At 42.6% G+C, this 20,609-nt stretch overlaps 1 protein-coding gene across 1 annotated transcript; it reads right to left on the bottom strand.

Moving 5' to 3' along the window:
* Positions 1 to 734: 734 nt before the first annotated feature.
* Positions 735 to 19,243, bottom strand: DYNLL2 (dynein light chain LC8-type 2). The gene is made up of 3 exons (XM_039328146.1): positions 18,911 to 19,243; positions 8,568 to 8,706; positions 735 to 2,977 (listed from the first exon to the last, which is right to left on the bottom strand). Exons 2-3 carry the CDS (start codon positions 8,697 to 8,699, stop codon positions 2,840 to 2,842), a joined length of 270 nt encoding a protein of 89 aa, XP_039184080.1. The 5' UTR covers positions 8,700 to 8,706; positions 18,911 to 19,243; the 3' UTR covers positions 735 to 2,839.
* Positions 19,244 to 20,609: the final 1,366 nt, after the last annotated feature.

Genomic DNA, 20,609 nt, shown 5'->3' with positions numbered 1-20,609 from the left:
TTTTCTGCTGTGGCCGCTACCCTTTGGAATATTATCCCATTGAAGGGGAGCTCAATTCCCATAGTCTTGGTCTACTAAAAGTCTTAAAACCTGGCCCTGTTGGCTGGTCTAGGGCTCCGATAGGGACACTCTATGCTGGGAGTGCCTGATGGGTTAGAGAGAAGATCCCCACCCCCATGCTCTTCAAGTATTTAATCTTTGTTTGTATTATGTTGTAAACTGCCAAGAGTTGCTATTAATAGATGGGTGGCATATAAATTTAATAAAGTCATAAAGATGACCTGATCAGGACTACAGGTGATCTTCGTAACAACTGAGCCCAAAAATTCTGTTGATAAGTTACCTGAATTTTTCCCCATTTTACAACCTGTCAGTTAAGTGAATCACTGCAGTTAATAACATGATTGTTAAGTGAATCTGGTTTCCCCACTAACTTTGCTCATCAGGTCACTAAAGGTGATCACATGACCCCGGGACTCTGCAAGTCATAAATACGAGTCGGCTACAAAGCTTCAGGATTTTGATCACGTGACCATGGGACTGCTGCCACGGTCTAAGTATGAAAAACGACCATCACTTTTTTCAGTGCTGCTGCAACTTTGAACAGTCACTAAACAAACTGTTGTAAGTTGAGGACTACCTGTAACTTAGCGCCTCCCCCAGAATACGCAAAATTGTATACATATCCTACTCCAACCCCCCCCACGCCCCCAAAAGAAAATTCAACACCGTTCTTAAATGTGTCAATTTGATTTTAATGTTTTTGAAAAATAAAAAGGGTTAGTCTGAGCAACTGCAGTTAGGATGGGAAGGATTCGTTTCTCGCACTCCATGAAGTGAGCTTATTCACAGTTGGACTCATGCACAGAATTAAAGAAACAAGACAGTCGTCTTTTTTTTTTTTTTCTCCAATGAAGGACAATGTTTTCTGTGGGACGGTGCCCTCTGAACCCCAGGCACTTACTTTGCCACTGCCTCTCTACCTCTTTGGATGGAAAAAAACCAATGAACATTAAACACAACAGCCGTTCCAACTTTGACCATTTGTTTTGTTTCATGAAACAGTTCTACAAGGAGCCTGTTATTTTGGGGTATGCTTTGGATTCAGCATTCTTATGATTTGGATCTGTCTTGTTCTTTCAGACACAGCCCCCTCCCCAATAAATGAGGGGAGACCGCCATAATTCTCTAACCAATAACTTTGGGTATCGAATGGAAAAGAACAGGGGCCGCATCCTCACACTTTGAACCCAGGGCATCTCAAAGGTGCTTATTCAAAAGGCGATTGGCCCTTTGTTTTTTCCTTGAAGTGTTTTGCTTCTCATCCAAGAAGCTGCTTCTTCAGTTCTTGGATGAGAAGCAAAGCTTTTCAAAAGGAAAACCCAAGAAGGTCCAGTTGCCTTTTGAAAGGACCTGGATGACTGAGAAACTCCATGAACCCAGCTCCTTCAATAAAAGTCTTCTTGCTTCTTTGCATCCCATTTGTTTTTAAAGAACTGCTTCCCCCCCCCCCCCAAAATAGAAATTTCTAGGCTCTTTGAACTGCAAAAAGCAACCAGAGATGTTAAAGCTAACACTGTACTTTGTACGTCACCTTTGCAAAAATAAAAAAGCAATCCCAGGTTTGTTTGTTTTTATTGTTGCAACAGAACTTAAACGTATTCCTGTACAACCATAGACTAAGGAAGCTAAGAAAGCCCAGAGGAGACCTTTCCTTGCACGTTCAGGAGCTAGTTAGGTACAGAGCTACTCCTGACATCTTGTTGGGTCAAGAGGGGATCAGAATAGAAAGCCAGCAGAAGAAGAAGACTGGGGTTCAGCCTCTAAGAGATGAAGGTCTATTCATCTTTACTGGAGGACATTTAAAGCACAGCAACATTTAAGCCACTGATTTTGGACAGGATCTTCCCTGCACAATGAGAGGACATGAGCTACAATAAGGCAATACTGTACAGACTCAAAACAGGCATAGAAAATCCTGATCACATCCATTGGGCATCACGACAGAATCTTGGACACAAGAGTAGACATCTTTCATTTGAAAAATGCTTTAGAAATGTCGATACAGATAGCCCAGGCGATTCTTTTGGGGGGGGGGGGGGAGAGAAGCGTCTCCTCTAGAGGATACCACGCATTTTGCAAATCATATCAGCTTTGTTTGCTCCATTTGTGTTGGAGGCAGCACGGGTGAATCAAAGAAAAGCAAAGAAAATTAGGCCAAGACAACACACAGATACATAGACGCACCCAGGGCTGCCTCCAATCACTTTGTTTAGAGCTAAGGCGACTTCATGGGACAATAGTGCCATTTCGGGAAGTGGAAGCTAGACAGGAATTTAAAAATAATTTAGTGAACTTTTAGAGAGATTCTACACCTAACACAGTTCCCCCGCCCCCGCTCTGCTAGGGTTAGGCCTCCAGCCTTCTGCAAGAAGAAAGTTAAACCCAAAGATTTGTTTTGTGGAATTGAAGTTTCTTGTTTTATTTTATTTCTTCTTCTCACTTAAAGGCCAATGTTGAAGCATTTTACAGTTCTCCTAGTGCAAAAGAACAGAAAAAAATAAGAAGCAGGAACATAAAAGGGAAAACAAACAAAAAACAAAAAAAAAGAGGAGGAAGAGAGGATAATACACTGCCTTTCTTCTCTTAGGCAATCCCCCCAAAACAGAGAAAGAAATGAGAATTGTAGGTATTTTTTACGGCAACATATACACATTAAATATAGTATCGAGTCCATGCAGTGGTGCAGCCATGGTTAAAGAGCTGGAGCCTGTCTTTAGTGCTACAGTCCATGTTCCTCACCAGCCGTGACCTCCCCCACAGGTGCTGGCCTGAACCCCTAGCCGGATTTGAAGAGCAGAATCGCCACTTGGCCCAAGTAGAAGTAAATGAAGTGCTTCGTCTCATGCGTTACGTAGCTACCGAAGTTCCTGCCCACGATGCAGTGCCAGGTGGGGTTGTATTTCTTGTCAAATTCCTGAGGAAAAAGCAAAAGCGGGATGGAAAGGTGAAAAACAGCGGTCTGTGCAGCATCTTCGACAGAGCATTTTCAGACATGCAAATCAAGCCTTGGCTTGTAAGGGGAGAGCATCTGCAGTTGGAAAAGAAAACGAACCCAGCCGTGTAATGTAGACAAGGGCCACGGCTTTGACTGCACAGTGGAGGCCACCATCTTGAATTTTTGGACCAGCCCTGAGGAATGGGGGAGGGTGTGTGTGTCAGAAACTGAAAATGGCAACTGTGTGAGAGAAACTACCCTGCACTGATTTATGTGCCTTCAGATTCTTACCAACAGCTCAGTTATATGGTCTCCATAAACTGCCAATTGCTTTCAATTTTCTATCCCAGTGGTTTTCTTGGTAAAAATACAAGTAAAAAATATAATACTATGGGCCTTCTGCACACTGTGAATTGATCCTTTTTGCTGTTGGCCTCTGGTATCTTCCACCACAGGAGTATTTCACAACTTTGGCAGCTTTAAACTGTGTGGACTTCAACTCCCAGAATTCCCCAGCCAGCATGCTTGGTTGGAAAATTCTGGGAGTTGAAGTCCACAGAGCTTAAAGCTGACAACTTTTAAGACTTGGGGACTTCAACTCCCAGAATTCCCCAGCCAGGTGCCAAAGTTGGACACCTCTGCTCTACAATATTGTTGCTGTCCAATGCAAGCAGGGGCCTGCTTGCTTTAACTGGGCTGCGGGAATGAGCGTCATACCTTGAGTGGCAGGGGGATATATATAATCCCAGGAGTATATGCCAAAAAAGTGTATATATTCATTCCTCCCAGGAGCAACACCACAGACATCATGATGAGGAAGCACAGGAGGAATTTGGACGTGTGTGCATTGCACAACATCCATAAAAAAAGAAACAGGGTTTTGACTGCATTCTCCCAGCCCACCTCAATTTTAGGCGATCTTGGGGGCCACCACTAAAGTCAATCAAATGACACTTTTTAATGTGACCCAAGGACAGTATTAAAAATATATGGCGGGATCGTGCCAACTATTATTTTTCCTTTGATGAAATGGACTTGAGTGTTTCTCTTGACTACCTCTTTGTTTGGACAATGCTTCAAATGTTCTTGGCTACACTACCATAATCCCTTGCCCGGAGAATACAGGTTGTCCTCCACTTACAACAGTTCATTTAGTGACCATTCAAAGTTAAATGGCACTGAAAAAAGTGACTTATGACACTAACAACCATTACAGCATCACCATAGTCACATGATCAAAATTCAGAATCTTGGCTACTGGTTCATATTTATGACGGTTGCAATGTCCCAGGATAATGTGGTCACTTTTACAACCTTCTCACAAGCAAAGTCAATGGGGAAGCCAGATTTATTTAGCAACCATGTTACTAATTGAACAACTGCAGTGTTTCACTTAACAACGGTGACAAAAAAAGGCCATAAAACTCATTTAACAGATGTTTCACTTTGCAACATAAATTTTGGGCTCAATAGTGGTCGTAAGTAGAGGATTTCCTATATAAGGTAGTACTCAAAGATTTAATACCCAGCTGTCTGCTTCTGATCATTTCAATAATTTTTTAAAATAAAATCTCACACTCTATGACATGTAAAGCTGCATGGTACATAAAGCAAAGTATACCTATTAGTCGTGATAATGTATTTTTTTTACAGAAACCGTGTTTCCTCCAAAATAAGACCGGGTCTTATATTAATTTTTGCTCCAAAAGATGCATTAGGGATTATTTTCCAGTTAGGGCTTATATTCAGGGAAATACGGTACTAAATGCATCTAACTATTTTAACTGGGGCTTGTTTTGGGGGTGGGGCTTATATTACAAGCAGCCTGAAATATTATGCTAGGGCTTATTTTCGGGAAAACATGGTAGTCCTTGACTTATGACCATTTCAATTATATACAATGGGTCTCTCTCTTGGGGTTTATATGATCCGGTTCCAAAATTCCAATGCCCCACCATGGTCATGTGACCGCATTTTGGCCGGCATTTGCAGCGTCCTATAGTCATATAATCATGTTTTACAATTGGTGGGGTTTTTTTTGCCCAAAGCAAGCATTTACTTCCAGTTTTCAGCAAATCTAGCCCATATCAAACAATTAGTTCACTTAACGACCACAGGGGAAAAAATGGCTCATTACTTTGCAGGCTCCATTAATGTCGCAAGTCGAGGGCTACCTCTTATCAAGTTAAAACAAAATATTCTTCCTACCTCCTTTTCCAAATTGACATCTACCACATTTTCTCAAGGAAATTTACATCCATTTCCCATTTAATGCATCAATGTTTCCCAATCTACAGACTTCCACAATGGAAAAATGGTTGGTGAAGTTAATGGAACTATCCTAGATGGTGAAACTAACTACTTTAATTTAAAAAAAAAAAAAGATTTTATCTAGCTTTGTTTCTTCACGGAGGTTACTTTGGGACTTTTTGCTTTGAAACTGAAATGAAATTTTAATGCTGGGATTTGATGATTAGAAGAGTTTAGAATTACAGAAATACTGTGTAGTATTGAATTTTGGAGCAAAAAGTTCATGTTTTTTTGTAACTGTTGAAGAAAATCATTCGTTTCCTACTGCCCACATTTTAAATAGTACTTTTACTTCTGCTTTGCCTTGAAATAATATGGATCCCAAATTCCTTATTCCAGTGTGATTTGATCAAGCTACAGGCTTAATTTCTTTTCCTTCCATTCCATGTTATCTAATAGGTGCATTTTGCCGGAAACCAGAAATAAATGCTGAAAGCTGGCAAAAACTCACTGAAAACCAGAATAACAGAAAAATAACAGAGTTGGAAGGGATCTTGGAGGTCTTCTACTTCAATCCCCTGCTCACGCAGGAGACCCTTATCCCATTTTAGACAAATGACTGTCCAGTCTCTTCTTAAAAGCCTCCAGTGATGGAGCATCCACAGCTTCTGGAGGCAAGTTATTCCACTGGCTAATTGTTCTCATTGATAGGAAAGTTCTCCTTAGTTCTCGGGTGGTTTTCTCCTTGATTAGTTTCCATGTATTGTTTCTTGTCCTGCCCTCAGGTGTTTTGAAGAATAGGTTGACACCCTCTTGTTTGTGGCAGTCCTTCAAATATTGAAGGTTGTTATCATGTCACCCCTAGTCCTTTTCACAACTGTGGTCAGAGGATGCAGCAAATGGCCACGTGAATCTATCGCCAAGTGCCCCAAAATATGATCACATGACCATGGGATGCACCTTTTAGATCAGGGGTCCCCAACCCCCCTGGTCCATGGACCGGTACTGGGCTGTGGCATGCCAGCAACCGGTCCACACAAACAAGCAAAGCCCCATCCGCAGGCAGCACACAAAACCACGCAGGTAGCACACAAAACTTTTCTCCATGGAACTGGTCCCTGGTGCCCAAAAGGACCTGTTTTATTAATTGGTCGTTAAGTGAGGACTACCTGTACACAGAATGTGAATGTGTGCGTTATGTATGTGTAAAGAGTACCGGGGGGGGGGGAAGTGATGCCAATTCAGCTGGACCAGCTGACAAGCATCTTCCCTGACCTGATAACAATCCCATTTTAAAATTTATATTAAAAAGTTTACAAAAAAACTCCTATGCTGGAAAATGTGTACTACTGGAAGAAGAGAAGAAGCATTGGAAGGGGTAATATTGGGCCTAGACTGAAAAGTTAATATGTACCACTGAATTACTAATGGACGCAGACAACACATTGTTTATTAAGTACTTACGATTGTAAAACCAGAAAATTAATAAAACATTTATAAAATAAAAATAAACATATACTGGTTGCCAAGCAATCAAACTTTGATCATGTGACTGGGTGCTGTGATGGTTGTTAATAGTGAGGGCTGGTTGTATGTTACTTTTTTCAGTACCCTTGTAACTTCAAACGGTTGTTAAATGAATGGTTTTAAGTTGGGGACCACCTGTATTCTTTACTAATACCTGGCTCTTCCACATTTGCATTTCCAGTTGTTTTTTTCCTCACATCCCTAAATCTTCTTAATCTACTTAATTTAATTTATAATAATTTATCCTTTTCATTCATTAAAATGTATTAATTTATAATAATTTAATTAAGTAGATTTAATTAAATCTACTTAAATCATCCTGCGATTCCAAACCTTCAGAGGTAGGCAGCTGAGTTAACTGCACCTAATGTTAACTCCGTTCCCCAATCCATTAGTACACTCACTCCTCCCAAAAGTTCTTTACCATTAACAACTCTTCGCAAATCAGTTTGGATCTTGTTCCAGTAGAAAGTATCACTTTTTAAAAAATCCCCACTTAATGTTTCTGTTTGTTTTGTCTAACAGCTTTGGATTTAAACAAATAATTAAAGGCAGAACACAATAAGCCTTCCAATTCAGAGAGAGTTACTCAGACAAAACACGTACGTTCTGTCCCTAGTTTGGTTCCTGGGATCTCTAAGGGGAAATTTTTGTTTGAAACTCTGCAATCAATACTCCACACAGAATTTAGACAGACCAATTATACTGTCTTGTTTCGGTATAGTCATTACCCCAAATTGCAACAAGTTTTTTCAGTGTTGGTTTAATTATGTTGTATTCAGACACCAATCATGGTTTACAATGAATTCCCCAGCCAGCAGTGCTGGTTGACTGTATGATTCCTTGCCTAAGGAAACCAGGCTGTGATAGGCAAACTTCACTTCTAGAATAATCAGAAAGAACCTTCTGAATCACTGTTTCTCAACCTTGACAATTTTAAGGCATGTGGACTTCAACTCCCAGAATTCCATAGCCAGCATTGCTGGCTCTGGAATTTTGGGAGTTGAAGTCCACATGCCTTAAAATTGCCAAGGTTGAGAAACACTGTTCTAAATCAAAGACAGCAGCACAGAAAAGTTGTAATTGCCTGTAAGACTCCCTTGAGGTTTTACCAGAAACATCTGGCTCAGATAAGCCATGACAGTGAAGTTACAACATACCTTCCCAAAAGTTACTTACAACCCAGATCAACGTCCCAATCTCGCTTCCCCTGCAGTGATGTGACTGCATTTCTGGCACTTGGCAACTGGCCCATATTTATGGCCGTTTGCACCATCCCATGGTCACATGACCATAATTATTATTTTTGGGGGAGAAAACTGCCACTTACTTCATATTGATATATCGCAGTGCATTTTGGGGAGAAACCCCTAAAGTTGGTTTGGCAAGAGTTGGTACGTTCCAATGACTAACTGCCTAATTTTTTACTTTGACCGATGAAGTTGCTTGGATGAGCAACGAAATGTCTCAGATTAACAAAGTTTGGTCCAGTTGCCATGATTCAATCGTTTAGATACCTTTGCCCTGGATTGATTGAATCTTGATTGACATAGGGTGTTTACTTTCTATTTTCAGCAAAACTGCCCCACTGCAAACAATGAATGTGTTTAATAATGACCAAAGTGATTTGCTTAACAAATGCTAAAAAACACGTAAAATTGGGTCAGTCACATGATGAATCACTTCACAACTGCCACAATCGTAACAGGCAAGGCTCTATTAGGGTTATAATTCAACAACAACCTGTTCAACCCCGCCCCTGCCTCCTTACGCTTCGCCGACAGAAACATACCTTTTTGATGTATGCGGCAATATCCTTCTCTATATTGTACTTCTCCATGGCCTGCGTGGCACAATCGACAGCATCCTGCTGCATGTCCTCAGACATGTCAGCATTTTTGATCACAGCCTTTCTGTCAGACATGGTGGACCTGCGGGAAGATATATGGATGAAGACCATGTCAAAATGCTACTTATCCCAGATCTAATTCTAAGAAAGCACCTAGAACCTGCAGTCTTGTTTTATTCTCTTTTGAAGGTAAGGATGGATAACTGGGGGGTATTCTACAGAGGAAGCAGGAAATTACACAGGTAATTAACTACAGTTATTTTACAGAGGAAGCAGGAAATTCCATATTTCCTGCAAGACTATCCATTATTCTTTTGACATTACTGGAGAAGTCAATCCCACTAAACATAGGAATTATTTCTCACAAGTGCACAGGCAGCTGCACAAATTTAAGAAGTCACTAATCCACAAAGAACGTGCCATAGAGGTAGTCCTCAACTGAATAACCATTTGCTGAGTAACTGTTTGAAGTTATGATCATGCTAAATAATGTGACTTGCAAGTGGTCCTTGCACGTAACAATGGTTGCAGCGTCTTCCTGTCATGTGATTACAATGTGTGATCTTCCAGCCAGCTTCTGACAAGCAAAAGAAAAAATCAGCAAGTTCACAAGACATGGTCACATGTCTCACTTAATGACCATGGTGATTCCTTAATGAATATGGCAAAAAAGGTCTGTCATGATTATTCACTTAAATCCCCATGCTTAATAATAAAATTCCCAGTCCCTATTCTGGTTGTAAATTGAAGATTACCTATACCTGTACACAAGATTAACCTTCTTGTGCCTGTTGAAATTGTCATCTGTTATGTCTATATAGGAATTCACCTGAATGCTGATATTGGCTGGATTCATATCTATCATATTAAAACCTAATTACATTATGTCCTGATGTATGAACAAGTTCTTTGTAGATTAACAAACCACAATTCATACTAATATTAATTCATCCAAATTTATTCATAATTCAAGTGAGGGAGGCTTCTCATTGCATTAATCCGTAATATGGCTTTGGCTTCACATGTGTATATATACCGATTCACTGTGGTTGCAAATCTAGAGGTGTCTTAGTTCAATATGCTAACTCAACACTATGCCTTATTCAACCCAATAGTTGAAACAAACCAGGATTTCACTGCATCTCCAATCTGACATCCCGGATAGCCTTTTGGGACCTATATCAGATGATTTGTCTAAAGACAAGAAGTTCAAAAGGTACAAGAAGGCTGTCCAGTAAACAAAGCAGCTATTGTATTTATCAGCCTGAAATTCATGCAATGCTCTACATAAGCATCTGAAATAAGCAATATCAAATAGTAACCCGTGCATCGTTAACTTCTCTATGCAAATGATAACACAAGGCACATCTGATGAAAGTGGTCTCCGTTTACATCATGACACATGTTGGCTTTAATTTCCTTGCAAGTAACTATGGTGCTCTCATGTTAGAAGATAGCCCAGGAAATGTTGCATTTAAATAAAACGATTGCTGCACTGCCTGGACACACACCCACGCACCCAGACAATGCCTCCCTTTTATCAATTCTATCATTCAGCCAGAACTATTAATATCTGAAGCAAGTCAGGTTGTTGTCTGCATAGACTTAAGTCTATCATTTGTCTAGAATAGTTTGAGCAAGGAGATTGGACTAGATCTCCTCAAAGGACCCTCCCCATTCTTATTATTCTATATTCAAAAGTTGACATACAGGCCCTAAATAAAAAAAAAAATCCTCATATCCAGTCATGTATTACTAATTACAGCTTGTCCTAATTGGGACCAGAATTTAGATTGCTAAGCAAGGCAGTCGTTAAAAGAATCACTGCAATTGTTAAGTGAGGGATCCTTGGTGGATCATCAGTGCTGGTTGATGATGGCTAATTGACTAACACTGATGTTAATTAGCTTGGGTCATGAAACATCTGAAAAAAAAAAAAAAAAAAACAAGCTCAGAGAGCTTCAAGGATCTCTCATTTCAACCCAGAGCTACAAATATTCACTTTATTGGTTAAGTGAATCATGCAAATAATTAAGCAAATCCGAAGTGCAACCGCATGACCTGGAATGCTGTAATCATCATAAATAGATGGCGATTACCAAACTCAATTTTGGTCACATAACCACAGGGATGGTACAACACAGTCATTAGGTGTGAGAACTAGTTGTAACTGTTTTGAGTGTTGTGACTTCAAATGAATGGTTGTTAGGGCAAGCATTACACATAAGCCTAAAATCTTAAAACTCTCAAAATCCAGACAGTTCAGACTATCAGAACTCAAAAACAAAGACTAGCAAATCTCAATTTACGTAGAATTATGTATGCTCTACTTTACCATAAAGTAGCAAATATATTCTTGGACCAAAAAATTAGAATACTAGTGAACCACCCACAGGGGAGGGCAAGAAGTACTCCCAAGGCAGAAACGCCTGCTGACCCTTATACCTAATCATGATTTACTTCGGCATGCTTTGGTTTTAGAATGCTATCCAAATCCAGCCACTGGGATCTCTAAAAAATTATCGTCTTGTGATTAATGTAGCTCATCACAATGAACCGAACTGCCAAACTGTTCTGCACAACTGAACCCAATTTCCTACAAAGCTGCGGCCTCTTTATAGAGGTGTACATTTAAGAATCAATTTTCTAATTTGTAAACACTTTATGATCACCCCTTTCATCACTGCTTCAGGCAGGAACGCAGTGTAGAGAGTGAAGAAGGCTGAAAAGATCATTGGCAGTTCCCCTCCCTTCCATCCAGGACATGGCACAGAAGCGTTGCTTAAGCAGGGTCCACAGGATTGTCTGGGACACTACACATCCTCTTCACAACCTGTTTTCCTTGTTCCCTTCTGGGAGGGGGCTCCGTGGTATCCGCAGCAGAACATCCAGATTCAGCCACAGTTTTGTTCCATACAGTATTAACCTTGTGAACTCTCAAGCTTCCTCCTTCCGTTATATATTCAAGATGGACAGTATTTAATATTTATTTGTTATGTATATGTAGGGGTGTGGGTCTATACATATGTTGTATATAATATGTTTTAAATGTGTGCTATGTATGTGTACACTTTGAGAGCAACTAAATTGAATTTTTAATACGTGCCGTTGTGCCCACAGGAAAAAAAATGGCAAGGTTATCTAATCTAAATTCTTATCTAGTTCAGAATCCAGAAATGTGATCTACTCCAACTTTTTCCCTTTATGTCCACATCCTTCTAGTAGATCTCTATTCATTCAATTCCATTTATTTATATTTAAACTCTTTTGAGCTTGGCTGGGCTAAGAAAGTGACAGACTTAGTTGCTCAGCTGGCTTTCACAACTAAGACACAACTCATGGTCTCCTGCCTTGGTGCCTTAACCATTAGACCAGACTGAGGTATCTTTAGTAAGATAGCATTAAAACAGCACATGGCTATGCTCTCTGCCTAGTGAATATGGGGAAACAGGAGGAGAGACCACTATACAGCAGTGGTTCTCAACCTGTGGGTCGGGACCCCATTTGGGGTCGAACGACCATTTCACGAGGGTCGCCAAACAATGCAGTCCGCCATTTTTCCCCCCCTTTTCCTTAGCTGTGCTACTCCCTCTCTTGAATAGAGTCTAATTCTATTGACTTTCAAAAGCCAATAGGAATTGTCCAAGCTGTCTCTGCCCTGCTGAGCCCGCCAAAAGTCCCATTCTGCAAACGGTGCTGCACCAGTTGAGTAGTCCTCGACTTACGACCGGTTGAGTAGTCCTCGACTTACGACCGGTTGGGGGGGGGGGTCACGGCATTAAAAAGGTTGAGAACCATTGCTATACAGGAAATCTTAAGCTCTGAATTTAAGGCAGGATATATAACTTAGTCAACAACCTCTTTAAAATGCCAGCACTTTCCTTCAAACCTTCAGGCCACGAATTTATATCCTTTCCTTACAACTGAACTTAAAAGATGTACCAATGAGAGACAATTATTCTCCCAGTTACTCTTATTTCTATTTCCCTCTGCAACACAAAATACTTCAGTAAAAGCTGCTCAGGGCAGAGATCTTCCTACCTCTTACCTTTCTATGGATAAAGTAAACTGCTAATGCACTGCATAAACTAACAGAACTTGATGTTCAGCTGCCTACAAGGATGTGAGGCATGCTATTGTGTGGGAAATATCACCAGCATTTATAAAAAGCTAGAATCCTAAAAGCTTATGTCGGTCCCCACACTAAGTTGCATAGCTATTTGCCTACTGAAATAACTTGGTTGTGCCCAAATTTGTTCCTAAGCAATAGTTATGTATCCACTCTTACTCAAAATGTGGCTTTCTAGTCAGATGTCTAAGCAGCAGACGTGGTAGGACTGGGAAAGATTTGATCCATGGAGCTGGTATTTTTTCCTCTGCCCAATACATTGACATTACAGCTTTTAAAAGCAGATCTACAGAAACTAGATCAGAGGTCTTGAAACTCAGCAACTTTAAGATCTGTGGACTTCAACTCTCAGAATTCCTCAGTCAGCTACGCTTCTGGGAGTTGCAATCCACAAGTCTTAAAGTCACCACTTTTCAAGACCTTGAATTAGATGGTAGCTTCATGAGCGATGCTGTCTACTTATGGAATTCTCAACACAGCGACAGATGAAGAATTCCCATCAAAGAAGAAAGCAGAAGTTAAGCTAAAGATTGTACACTACTGATACACACGATATCAACCTTTTCTGCCAGTTATGGCACGCCCTGCATCCTCTATGCCACATCTAAGTATTTTATGGCCCATGGGCCACATCTGGCCTGCAGCATTGGTGGCAATAGGCAGAGCGTCAGCAGACTTGGCGGTGGGGTTGGGACAGCAATGGTAGCGGGCAGGGGGGCATCGGGGTTGGCCTCTGCAACAGTCCCAGTTTCTCATGTGGCCCCTTGGAAAAATTAGCTCTATGCTATGCTTACAGAAGAAGTATTAGTTATGAATTTGTATTGAGTGGGAGCAAGCAACTCCACTAAACTACAGTTCCCAGAATTCTTAGTGAAAGCTAGGCCCATTTAGACCCTTTAAACATGATCTAAATCACATTCAATGACCAAGTAAAGCAAAATCTACAGAAGCAACACACTTGTTTTCTCACCAAAGAAAAATACTTTAAAGTGTTAAAAATACTGCAAATTCGTACACCTACCTTTCTCTGTCTCTTCCAGATGTATGGGAACTATCATCCCATCACAACTGGAGAATAGCATTTCTAGAGTAGATGCCACAGCACTTGTCTATCTGAAAGAACATTTTATAGTATTAAGATACAACAACTGTCTCTATACACTATTCTTTTTTTTTTCTTTCTTCTTGCATCCTGAGACCATACTACCTGAGTGCCACGGCTAAATAGACAGGCAGTTTAGTCTTGGGGTTAAGTGTTAAAGTCACCAGGTTAGAAACCAGAAGACAAGTTTGCACTCCACCTTAGGCATGAAAACTGGGTGACTTTGGGCCAATCACCGGGAGACAGTGAATTGTAGTCCCACCTTAGGCATGAAAGTTGGCTGGGTGACTTTGAGCCAGTCATTCTCAGCCCAACTCACCTCACAGGGTTGTTGCGGAAAAACCAGGAGGACGGTGTATTACATATGTTTGTTACCTTGAGTTGTTTATAAAATAATAAAAGGCAGGATAAAAATAACATAAATAAGCTTATTTTCATCAGTGTGATTTTAGTTCCCCTCAAAAATCTAGAGGGGAGTGGGAGATGTCCATACCAAAGTTCAGCCTGTTTGGCCTCATTTCAGTGGCACAATTTGTGAGGCCTTTAAAGGATGGAAATGAGACTAGGGTGCTTCCAAAAAGCATTCTGCTCTTTCAACTTTATGTGAAATCACCTTTAATTCTCAGTAGAATGAAGAGAAAATTGTCTGTTATCTGTCCTCTAAGTAGGTGGTTCGGTTCTGCCATAACATGATATCTGAGCACAGCCATTATGGTTTGTGTCAGCAGTGGACAAAACAAAAACATCCAATGTCCTTTTTGCAGTCCCTGAAGAACAACTGCTGAATTTTGGCAGCAGTTCATTAATAAAGCATGTTTTAACCCCCCTTAATACTCAATAGTACAACTGAACAAGGATTCCAATAGATTTAATGGAACTGTCCTATTTTTTAAAAAAGCACCATGCAAATTTGCAAAGCAGCTAAAGATATCTGCCACTCCCTAGTATTAAATAAAGGAAAAGATTGTAGTCCCTGGCTGCATAACATTCCCACTGGATTGCCAACTATGGCTTAGTGCAGAGTTACTCAGCCCTAAAAATGTATGATTTTCTGTTAAGAACAGAAACTGGCTAAGCAGATCCATGTTCCGCCCTGCATTACAACAGACATAAATTTGCAATTTTCCTAGCTAAACAACAAAAAGGCAAACTGCACTGTCAAGCAAAGTGTGGCAGTCTTTCTAATAGGAGCACACACTAGCACATCCCCTTTGTGTGTAACACTGAGCCCACTGTCCCTTGAAACCAAGTCTCACTAGCCTTTTAATCCCATTACAAAGTCACTTGGCACTGTGGAACTATCCAGGAATAGCCTGTTTTCAATGTTTGCAATCACCCATCCATCCAAGCTAGACCAGTGGTGGCGAACCTATGGCACTCAGAGCCCTCTCTGTGGGCACGCACGCCGTGGCCCCAGTCCTTCAGCTGGGTTTTATAAAACCTTTTTGCTTTAGGCCTCTGATGCTGTGTACAAAAAAAAAGGGTTCAATCAATCAGTCAATTTCAACTTCTCAGGGAAGTCTGCCGTTACCACCGCAGCCACGCCCACCCAATGGGCCACACCCACCCGGCACCAGACAATGCATAAGTGGGTTTTGGGTTGCAGTTTGAGCACTCGGTCTCTAAAAGGTTCGCCATTGCTGGGCTAGACACCCACTTCTTTCTACTGGGCAATCGAAGCCAACATGCTGAGAATGAGAGGTGCTTTGTGGAAGATAGACCAAGTTGTAAACAAATATCACATCTTGGCAGGGACCCCCAAATGGATCTGAAGCCACGAAATGGAGCTATTCAAGAAGAGGGAGAGATCCCATCACATTAACAGCATTGCCAAGATTCTAATTCTCCAAAATGTTTATGATGATTCGATTTCAAGGTTGAACTTCAATATTCGCATTTGCACATAATAAAATAAGCTAATTGCATTCAGCTTCAAGAGATGCTACTTTTCACTGACTGACATTTTCATGAGGGTTTTTTTTAAAGCTATTTTTGCAGTAGATGGTGGCTGGTCTCATTTTTCAGCTTCTATTTTCAACAGAGACCTTCTCACAGTAAAAGCACTCCATAAATGAGCACCCTTAACCATATAATGGAAAATTTCCAATATGTTATTGCAGGTGTCCTCAAACTTGGCCACTTTAAGACTTGTGGACTTCAACTCCCAGAATTCCCCAGCCAGCATTCTGGGAGTTGAAGTCCACAAGTTTTAAAGTGGCCATGTTTGAGGACCCCTGTGCTATAGTATTTTAATAATATAAGTCCTTGACGTAAGGCCATTTGTTTAGCAACTGAAGTTGCAACAGCACTAAAATTAACTTCCAGCCAGTCCTCATACTTACGACCATCTCAGCACCCCCAACAGGTGCTCGCAATTCTGGCGCTCTGCAACCAGCATATATTTACAATGGTTGCAGCATCCCAGCATCCTGTGATCACCATCTGAGACTTTTCCTAGCCAGCTTCCAACAAGCAAAGTCAAGGAGGGAAGCCGCTTCACTTATCAACTGCATGACTGACTTAACTGCAGTGGTTCCTTTAAAAACAGTGACAAGTAAAAAAAAAAAAAAAAAAAAAAAAACCTCAGTCATGACTCCTATAACAACCGCTTCACCTAGCAACAGAAAGTTTGGTCCCAATTGTGGTTGCTGAGGAGTACCTGTAATCCTCAAGACTCTCATTGGCTGATTCAGCAAGCAAAATCTGAAGGTAGCAGGTGTTCTCCCAAGTGCTAGACAGGAGTTTACTAGGTATAAATGGGGAGTAATTATCCTGTCACCTGGAGCATTCCAACACACCTCCAAACTTCAGCTGTTACTCTTGGGGGGGGGGGGAAATAAACATTATGTTGGGATATTCCAGCTCAAAACCAGATTGCACAAGTAGTTCCCTATCCTCAGATACCACATAAATTTGTCTACCAGCATCAGCCACTATGACTTTTAAAGTAAGATCAGGTTATCCCATCTCAGCTTATGGGTGATCTAAAACTGGACCAGGAGAGAAATTTATTTTTTCTTTTTTGGGAAGGGGGCATTTTCACCAGCTTCCTTCCAAGATTATAACAACAAAATTGGACAAGGTGCACACATCACAATGGGGTTTAGCGTAAACGTCTTCCATGTGGACATGCTTGCACAATGTGGATTTTCATTTCCCAGGATCCACACTCAGCAGCCACATCATTGAAAGGGATGGCAGCTAAAGCATCCAATACCTGAAGCGCCCCCAAGATTAGAGAAGGCTGACACAGCACAATAATATGTGCAGTCACTGCCATCTGTGCAAAAGGAAAGCAGAGAAAGGAGACAATCAGGGTCCTTTTGAACTCCCACCACCAAAAAGAGGGGAAAGATTGTTCTTTGGCAAGATCCTGAATCAACCCCTTCCCCAATAACAGGGATGACCTATTAATCAAGAACCCTTTCCCATCTTTCTCCATTACAATCCTATTATAATCACAAGCAGCATTTAAAAGATGAATCCTGTAAAGAAAAGACACTCCCCCCCCCAAATATACTTGCAGAGGTACACTGCACTATTACCAATGCATCACTGTGCAGGTTACAACCACTCATTTCAGGCTATTTAAAAGGGGGGAACCTTTCTCACCCTTTTAGACAACCCAGACACTTATGGGGCTACACAAGGGAGGTCCCCTCTCAGCTTTTTTTTTGGGGGGGGGGGCTGAATGTTCCAATGCCCCCTCCTTTTTTGGATCCAGTCCAAGAGAAACTCCACCTGCAGGCTAGGAGAAGACAGTTCTGGCTGATGAAAAAAAAAACCCTTGGCCAAAAAAAAAAAAAAAAAAAGGCACCCCCTCCCATTTCAAAGCCACTGACTCTAGTCTAGAAGAATCCAGCCGGTTCTCTTCCTCACTAAGTGTCCACGGGATCAGGCATTGGATTGCAAAGGAGAAACAAGGTTAAAAGCCGGCAAAGTGAACAGCCATCAGTCAGCCACACACCCTGGTTTCAGATCATGTTACTCTACCTTTTCTCACATGACAAGGCAATTTCTGAAATCTACGGATCCTCTTTTTTTTTTTTTTTAATCTGCCATTTGGTAGTAAAAGCAAGACGGTCTATCCACTTTCCTCCTTGCAAAGAGGAGAACCCCCCTACTAGATTTTCTCTCAGTCCCCCCCCCCCCCCGCAAAAGTCCCAAAACTGAATGAGTTAAACTGTTTACCCCTCCCAAAAGAAGGGGGGGCTAAGATTTCTCTAGTAGGATACGGGGAAGGTTGGAGGAAGCCCAGGAGAATGTAGATCAGGATGGACAGGATTCAGATCAGTGGTACCCATCCACTCCCCCCCCCCATGTAGTGGAAAGGGGGGAGGGGTCAGAGAAGTCAAAGGAGAAGAAAAGGACCGCTCTTCCCCGTGATATCCATGAAGAAAGACTGAGTCTATATAGACTTCAGCCAAGATGGGTCCAATTGACAGGTAGACTCAAACTAGAGGTACATTAGAATGACAGGTGGAGTCCAAGCACCAGCCCAAGAGAGTTTCGAGGCGGGGGTGGGTGGCGATTGTGGGTAGCAGGACTTGTAGGCTTCCCCTCCCGCCCCCAAGCAGAGCGTCTTCTCCAACTCGGGGGCCCTGCAGAGACCCCGAAGCGCAACGACCCCAGGTCGGCCAAGCGGATGGGAGCGGCAGCCTTTGAATTCCCCCGGGGAGGATGGGCAGGCGGGCGTCGGCTGCCCCCAGAAGGAGAGCCTCCACCTCCTCCTCCTCTACTGGGGGAGGCTCCATTTCCCAGCAGCCATCCCCACGACGGCCAAGTTACGGGGGGCTTTTGGGGAGGGGCGTGGACCAAAACAAGACGCGCGCAAAGCCGGGAACGCAGTTAAAACCGCCGGCATCTCCCGCCGTTCATCTCTCGCTCGGAGCATCGCTTGGAAGCACCCCCCGGGCCCAAATCGTCCCCCCCCCACCCTCTCAACCTGATCCGCTCCTCCGCGCCCCTACAAACGTTATTCGCAATGCAATATAAGGCAATGCAAGACGCCCAGAGAATCCCCGAGTTTGCGCGCACCTACGCGGGCCCGCTTACCTTCACAGTGGCTCGCCTTGGAAACCCGCGTTACGACGACAGCCCTCGCCGGCGTCCCTCCTTGGAAAGGCAGCAGCAGCGGCAGCAAGGTGCCCGCCGCCCCAGCGCGCCCCGCCCGCCCGGCTTCTCGCTTCTCTTGCCCGGTGCTAAACGGGAGCGCAGCGGCCGGCAAGGCGAGAGCCAAGGCGTCTGGAAAGTGGCGTCGCTCGCTTGCACAGCGCGCTGGCGGGCGGGCGGCGACAGTGGGGCTCGCAGCAGCAGCAGAGTCGACGCCCTCCGCTCCTTTCCGCCAGCAAGCCTCCTCTGGCGAGCTGCCCTGTCCCCCCCAGCGCTGAAATAGCTGTCCCACCCCTTGCAGTGGCTCAGCCACGTCGCGCCCCGATTGGTTGCCGCAAAGCCTCGTCCCACGGCGACGTAGCATTCTCCTCTCGCTGTTCTCTGCCTACATCTTGTTTCATCCCATAATGCCACGAGGAGATTGCAGAACCAATTGGGGGGGCGGGGGAGAGAGAGAGAGAGAGAGAGAGAGAGAGAGCAGGAGGGAGGGGCGGGGTTGGGCTGGAGCGTGCAAGCCGGGTGGGTTGCCTTGTGCTGTGCAAAGCCGGGTGCGCTTTGCCAGCCGAGGAAACTGAGCGCCTGCTAATTTTGCAAAAAAATCCAAATGAATCATCCTTCTCTCTCTCTCTCTCTCTCTCTCTCTCTCTCTCTCTTTTGTTTTTTTGGTGCGGGAGGTGGGGGGCAAGCGATCTCTCTGATCCGTGAAACAGCTGCATCTCCGGGCAGGATTGCAACAGGTATAGCTTTAATTCCCGGGGTTGCATCGCCAGAGAGGGGTGGGGGGAAGGAGGACCTGTTGCAATTGGCGTGGTTTCGATCAGCGGTTGCAAAGCACCATTGGAAGACTAGACTGCAAAAAATCAAATAAAAGGAAAAGCTAAGAATCTCGTATTTTTTTTTATGATTACGTGACGTATGGTCTAATCTGGAGCGAGCCCAGCGTAACTCGGTGGGAATTAAAAGTCAGGAATTCGGACTACAGGTTGACTGAGATTCGTAGGGGGGAAACACACACACACACACCACGATTTGGATGAGGGATAAAGTTAGGCAAGTTTTGTAAAGGGGGAAAACGTGGGAGAATGGATTGTTCAGCTTTTCTGCGTTGAAGAAAGGCCCACTTTCCCATTGTTATGAATGTAATTGGGAAATGATTTAGTATTTTATCTGACCCTTTTAAAGTTAAATAAAAGTGATCGCTTTCTATCCTTGGATACTTATAGCAGAGGGGGAAAGGAAAAGAATGCAGCAATTTACCAAATTTATTTTGAACCTGAATTTCGAAGAGTTACAAGTAACAAATAAGAGAAAACAAGGCCATCTAACAATGAAGCATTCAAACATTAGCAGAAAGTAACTCTGATACCCTTTTTTAAAAAAAAAGTTTACTGTAAAAATCCACATTACCGTAAAATAGCAGCTTATTTGTCAAATTTATATAGCCAAGTGGCTCACAGATGTGATTAGGAAGCGACCATAAAATTTATTCCTTGAGTATCTTGCTAATATGAAAGGTTTAATTTTATACCAATCTGCAGAATCTTATTAAGAAAAGGAAAGAAGATGGGCCAGGCAAGTGATGGCGAACCTTTTAGAGACCGAGTGCCCAAACTGCAACCCCAAACCCACTTATGCGTGGTTG

This window comes from Crotalus tigris, unplaced genomic scaffold, assembly GCF_016545835.1.
Source record: "Crotalus tigris isolate CLP2741 ecotype Arizona unplaced genomic scaffold, ASM1654583v1 scf7180000024371.1489680, whole genome shotgun sequence".
Taxonomy (NCBI): Eukaryota; Metazoa; Chordata; class Lepidosauria; order Squamata; family Viperidae; genus Crotalus; species Crotalus tigris.
The sequence above is the reverse complement of the archived record's forward strand: the minus strand, read 5'-3'. Positions and strand labels throughout refer to the sequence as shown.

Bases quoted from the DNA above. Each gene is read 5' to 3' on its own strand.
- DYNLL2 (XM_039328146.1), bottom strand. From the start codon at position 8,699: ATGTCTGACAGAAAGGCTGTGATCAAAAATGCTGACATGTCTGAGGAC. The intron at 2,978-8,567 runs GTATGTTTCTGT...CTTTTTCCTCAG, and splicing joins TTGCCGCATACATCAAAAAG to GAATTTGACAAGAAATACAA.